We start from the raw sequence: 5,840 nt of genomic DNA, 5'->3' as shown, positions 1-5,840 counted from the left end.
TTCTGGACATACAGAGATTTTATACAAATAGTCCATACAACACTGAGTCCACTTATTACAATATTTCGGGGTCCCCTCGGGGGATGGGCGCCACACTCTCTCCCATCACTTGATGTGATGATGGAACTGTATCACAGACTTCTCTTGCTCAGTCGTCTCGATGGATCCGCGGCGGAGCTGTCGGATTTCGTGAATGGCGTCCACTCCAGTGATCTTTCTAGTTTTTACCAGATAGCAAGCCAACATGGTGCCGGTGCGTCCGTGTCCGTGCAAGCAATGGACCGCGACCGCCTGGGGGAGAGAGACGGGCATCAGACATGGAGATCATGGTACAGATCAGAGGTGAATTTACCCCCAATGGGGCAGATTTATTAACATGCCCATAGCAAACAGCATAGTCCAAGTTACCTGCGCTGATACATTGTAACAAAGCATCACCAGGCTGGATACGACTGTAACAGACCCTCAGCTGGGAGAATCGTCTTATAAAACGTTGTATTGCACCACCCAATTTTCCCAGTCTCCTGAAAGTCAGGCCGGCCTGGTAATATGACGCAGTTTCACCATTAAGGAGTGTAGGGGTGGCCATAATGACTGTTACCCAGCTTTCCCAGTCTCCTGAAAGGCAGGCCGGCCTGGTAATATGACACATTTTCATCATTAAGGAGTGTAGACATGGCCATAGGGGCTGTCACCTAGCTTTCCCAAGCTCCTGAAAGGCAGGCCTGTCTGGTAATAGGACGCAGTTTTGCCATTCAGCAGTGTAGAGGTGGCCATATTGCCCGTCACCCAGCTTTCCCAGCAACCATTTCATCGTATAAAAGAAAATAATCGTTTCTTAAGTTAGTCACCCAGCTTTCCCATGAACAGATCCCATTGCTGAATAGACGGGTGCAGAGCTGGCGGGGGTCTCTGAATATCGGGCATTCTGTTACACATACTGGCTGATGCCACCCACCTCCCCTTTGGCTCTGGCGTCCTCCACAATCCTCAGGAAGGTCTTGACCTGCTCCATGCTGGGTGGGCAGAAGTCCAGGATGCGGATGCGGTGCAGGGTGATGCCCAGGCAGGTGTCATGGTAAGGTGGTTTGTGCTCGGTCAGGGTCACCAGGTGGCGGATCCCATTCTCATAGAGGTATTCATAATGAGCCGGGAGACGCGGCATCGCCATACCAGCCAGCAGGCCGGGCTCCACCCAGGAGAAGTTGTGTGGAGGGGCGGGCGGCATGGCTGGCAGGAGCTGTGGAGAGGTACATAAAGGGTCAGACTGAATGCCTGCAGGCCATGGTATAGTGTCTGCTAATCCCGCACTACAGGTGCACCCGCTATGTGGTGTGGCACTGCGCCCACAAGCTGCCATCCAAGCATGACGCTCCACTGGCAGCAATACATAGCGGTATAGCGGTGGCGCGTTGTGTCCTCCATCATAATACTAAGGTGTGATGGTGAACGTACAATAAATGGGGACCACGCCGTACCCTCTGCCAACCGTCAGCCCGCCCAAGAGATATACATGGATACATTATATACATAGGGGTCTATATAAAGACAGAGAGTAACACGAGCCCGGACCTCACCAGGGATAGGAAGCAGAGGCCCCGGGCAAGGGGGACAGAGGGCAGGGGGCAAGGGGGGCAGGGGCAATGTGTCCCTATAATATCACACAAGGGGGGCAGAGGGCAGGGGGTAATGTGTCCCTAAAAAATCACACAACACTACAAGTCCTCGAGTCATCTGCCTTGGAAAAGTGATCCTTTGACTATTTGGAAAAGCTGGGTAGTCTTTGGTTGTCACCCAGCTGTCCCAAAGGAAAGGAGTGACAATCCTTTAAGAGATATAGTTGTGGCCATTTGGTTTGCCACTTTGAAATGACATAAAAATATGCCATTCCACCCAGCTTTCCAAGACTCCTGACCAGCAGTGCAACCTTAAGCTTGGGTTCTGCAGTTTAGGGGTCCAGAAATGGATGTAGGATGTATACAGCAACATATGTAACAATAATGTAAGAGCGGAAGAACAAGAATACAACAATGTAACAATAATGTAACACAAACACTCCATAGACACGGCAGGAAATAGAAACCTTCCAATCTGTTACATTACTTTCTGATTGTTCTTATTACAGGGGACACAAAATCCTGAAGACCCCCCTAAACAAATCTAGGGACCCCCAAGGAAAGTCTTCAGCCTACAACCAATGAGATGTTCTGCAGACAGAAGCCAGGACAGGACCCCATAGAGTAGCATTATACTGAGCCCCTTCCCCTAATATAAGGAACAGTCACCACCCACAGCCCTAGTCACTAAATATCATCAGGGGCCCCCACAAAAACCCCAGTAATCCGAACACAACCCCCAGAACTTCAGTAATACAAAGCACTGACCTGACAGCACAGACAGGGACCCCCCCTACTGGTGACATCATAGAACAGGGCCCAGGGAGCAACTGACAAGAGCAACCCCTGCAACACTGAGGGACCGTGTACAAAGTGCAAGACCTGGAGACAGAGGAAGAAGACTGAGAGAATACAGGGAGGTAATACTACAACTTATTATATATATACACTGCACAGTACCACTTCTCCTGTCCTGTATATATGGACACCGCACAGTACCACTTCTCCTGTCCTGTATATATGGACACCGCACAGTACCACTTCTCCTGTCCTGTATATATGGACACCGCACAGTACCACTTCTCCTGTCCTGTATATATGGACACCGCACAGTACCACTTCTCCTGTCCTGTATATATGGACACCGCACAGTACCACTTCTCCTGTCCTGTATATATGGACACCGCACAGTACCACTTCTCCTGTCCTGTATATATAGACACTGCACAGTACCACTTCTCCTGTCCTGTATATATGGACACTGCACAGTACCACTTCTCCTGTCCTGTATATTCGGACACCGCACAGTACCACTTCTCCTGTCCTGTATATATGGACACCGCACAGTACCACTTCTCCTGTCCTGTATATATAGACACTGCACAGTACCACTTCTCCTGTCCTGTATATATGGACAATGCACAGTACCACTTCTCCTGTCCTGTATATATGGACACTGCACAGTACCACTTCTCCTGTCCTGTATATATGGACACTGCACAGTACCACTTCTCCTGTCCTGTATAAATGGACACTGCACAGTACCACTTCTCCTGCCCTGTATATATGGACACTGCACAGTACCACTTCTCTTGTCCTGTATATAAGGACACTGCACAGTACCACTTCTCTTCTCCTGTATATATGGACACTGCACAGTACCACTTCTCTTGTCCTGTATATAAGGACACTGCACAGTACCACTTCTCCTGTCCTGTATGTATGGACACTGCACAGTACCACTTCTCTTGTCCTGTATATATGGACACTACACAGTACCACTTCTTCTGTCCTGTATATATACACAATGCACAGTACCATTTCTCCTGTCCTGTATATATGGACACTGCACAGTACCACTTCTCTTGTCCTGTATATATGGACACTGCACAGTACCACTTCTCCTGTCCTGTATATATGGACACTGCACAATACCACTTCTCCTGTCCTGTATATATGGACACTGCACAGTACCACTTCTCCTGCCCTGTATATATGGACACTGCATAGTACCACTTCTCCTGTCCTGTATATATGGACACTGCACAGTACCACTTCTCCTGTCCTGTATATATGGACACTGCACAGTACCACTTCTCTTGTCCTGTATATAGGATACTGCACAGTACCACTTCTCTTGTCCTGTATATATGGACACTGCACAGTACCACTTATCTTGTCCTGTATATATGAACACTGCACAGTACCACTTCTCTTGTCCTGTATATATGAACACTGCACAGTACCACTTCTCCTGCCCTGTATATATGGACACTGCACAGTACCACTTCTCCTGTCCTGTATATATGGACACTGCACAGTACCACTTCTCCTGTCCTGTATATAAGGACACTGCACAGTACCACTTCTCTTCTCCTGTATATATGGACACTACACAGTACCACTTCTCCTGTCCTGTATATATGGACACTGCACAGTACCACTTCTCTTGTCCTATATATATGGACACTGCACAGTACCACTTCTCCTGTCCTGTATATATGGACACTGCACAGTACCACTTCTCCTGCCCTGTATATATGGACACTGCACAGTACCACTTCTCCTGTCCTGTATATATGGACACTGCACAGTACCACTTCTCCTGTCCTGTATATATGGACACTGCACAGTACCACTTCTCCTGTCCGGTATATATGGACACTGCACAGTACCACTTCTCTTCTCCTGTATATATGGACACTACACAGTACCACTTCTCCTGTCCTGTATATATGGACACTGCACAGTACCACTTCTCTTGTCCTATATATATGGACACTGCACAGTACCACTTCTCCTGTCCTGTATATATGGACACTGCACAGTACCACTTCTCCTGCCCTGTATATATGGACACTGCACAGTACCACTTCTCCTGTCCTGTATATATGGACACTGCACAGTACCACTTCTCCTGTCCTGTATATAAGGACACTGCACAGTACCACTTCTCTTCTCCTGTATATATGGACACTACACAGTACCACTTCTCCTGTCCTGTATATATGGACACTGCACAGTACCACTTCTCTTGTCCTATATATATGGACACTGCACAGTACCACTTCTCCTGTCCTGTATATATGGACACTGCACAGTACCACTTCTCCTGCCCTGTATATATGGACACTGCACAGTACCACTTCTCCTGTCCTGTATATATGGACACTGCACAGTACCACTTCTCCTGTCCTGTATATATGGACACTGCACAGTACCACTTCTCCTGTCCTGTATATATGTACACTGCACAGTACCACTTCTCTTCTCCTGTATATATGGACACTGCACAGTACCACTTCTTCTGTCCTGTATATATGGACACTGCACTGTACCACTTCTCCTGTCCTGTATATATGGACACTGCACAGTACCACTTCTCCTGTCCTGTATATATGGACACTGCACAGTACCACTTCTCCTGCCCTGTATATATGGACACTGCACAGTACCACTTCTCCTGTCCTGTATATATGGACACTGCACAGTACCACTTCTCCTGTCCTGTATATATGGACACTGCACAGTACCACTTCTCCTGTCCTGTATATATGTACACTGCACAGTACCACTTCTCTTCTCCTGTATATATGGACACTGCACAGTACCACTTCTTCTGTCCTGTATATATGGACACTGCACTGTACCACTTCTCCTGTCCTGTATATATGGACACTGCACAGTACCACTTCTCCTGTCCTGTATATAAGGACACTGCACAGTACCACTTCTCTTCTCCTGTATATATGGACACTACACAGTACCACTTCTCCTGTCCTGTATATATGGACACTGCACAGTACCACTTCTCTTGTCCTATATATATGGACACTGCACAGTACCACTTCTCCTGTCCTGTATATATGGACACTGCACAGTACCACTTCTCCTGCCCTGTATATATGGACACTGCATAGTACCACTTCTCCTGTCCTGTATATATGGACACTGCACAGTACCACTTCTCCTGTCCTGTATATATGGACACTGCACAGTACCACTTCTCTTGTCCTGTATATATGAACACTGCACAGTACCACTTCTCTTGTCCTGTATATATGGACACTGCACAGTACCACTTCTCTTGTCCTGTATATATGGACACTGCACAGTACCACTTCTCCTGTCCTGTATATATGGACCCTGCACATTACCACTTCTCCTGTCCTGTATATAAGGACACTGCACAGTACCACTTCTCTTCTCCTGTATATATGGACA

At 47.4% G+C, this 5,840-nt stretch overlaps 1 protein-coding gene across 1 annotated transcript; it reads right to left on the bottom strand.

The window, feature by feature from the left end:
* On the bottom strand, positions 1–2,428 carry DUSP23 (dual specificity phosphatase 23). Its single transcript, XM_075281229.1, has 3 exons — positions 2,385–2,428; positions 959–1,240; positions 1–291 (listed from the first exon to the last, which is right to left on the bottom strand). The coding sequence occupies exons 2-3, from the start codon at positions 1,226–1,228 to the stop codon at positions 106–108; spliced, it is 456 nt and encodes a 151-aa protein (XP_075137330.1). The 5' UTR covers positions 1,229–1,240; positions 2,385–2,428; the 3' UTR covers positions 1–105.
* Between the last annotated feature and the right edge of the window lie 3,412 nt (positions 2,429–5,840).

This window comes from Leptodactylus fuscus, chromosome 7, assembly GCF_031893055.1.
Source record: "Leptodactylus fuscus isolate aLepFus1 chromosome 7, aLepFus1.hap2, whole genome shotgun sequence".
In the NCBI taxonomy this organism is placed as follows: domain Eukaryota; kingdom Metazoa; phylum Chordata; class Amphibia; order Anura; family Leptodactylidae; genus Leptodactylus; species Leptodactylus fuscus.
The sequence above is the reverse complement of the archived record's forward strand: the minus strand, read 5'-3'. Positions and strand labels throughout refer to the sequence as shown.

Bases quoted from the DNA above. Each gene is read 5' to 3' on its own strand.
- DUSP23 (XM_075281229.1), bottom strand. From the start codon at position 1,228: ATGCCGCCCGCCCCTCCACACAACTTCTCCTGGGTGGAGCCCGGCCTG. The intron at 292-958 runs GTGGGTGGCATC...TCTCTCCCCCAG, and splicing joins ACGCCAGAGCCAAAGGGGAG to GCGGTCGCGGTCCATTGCTT.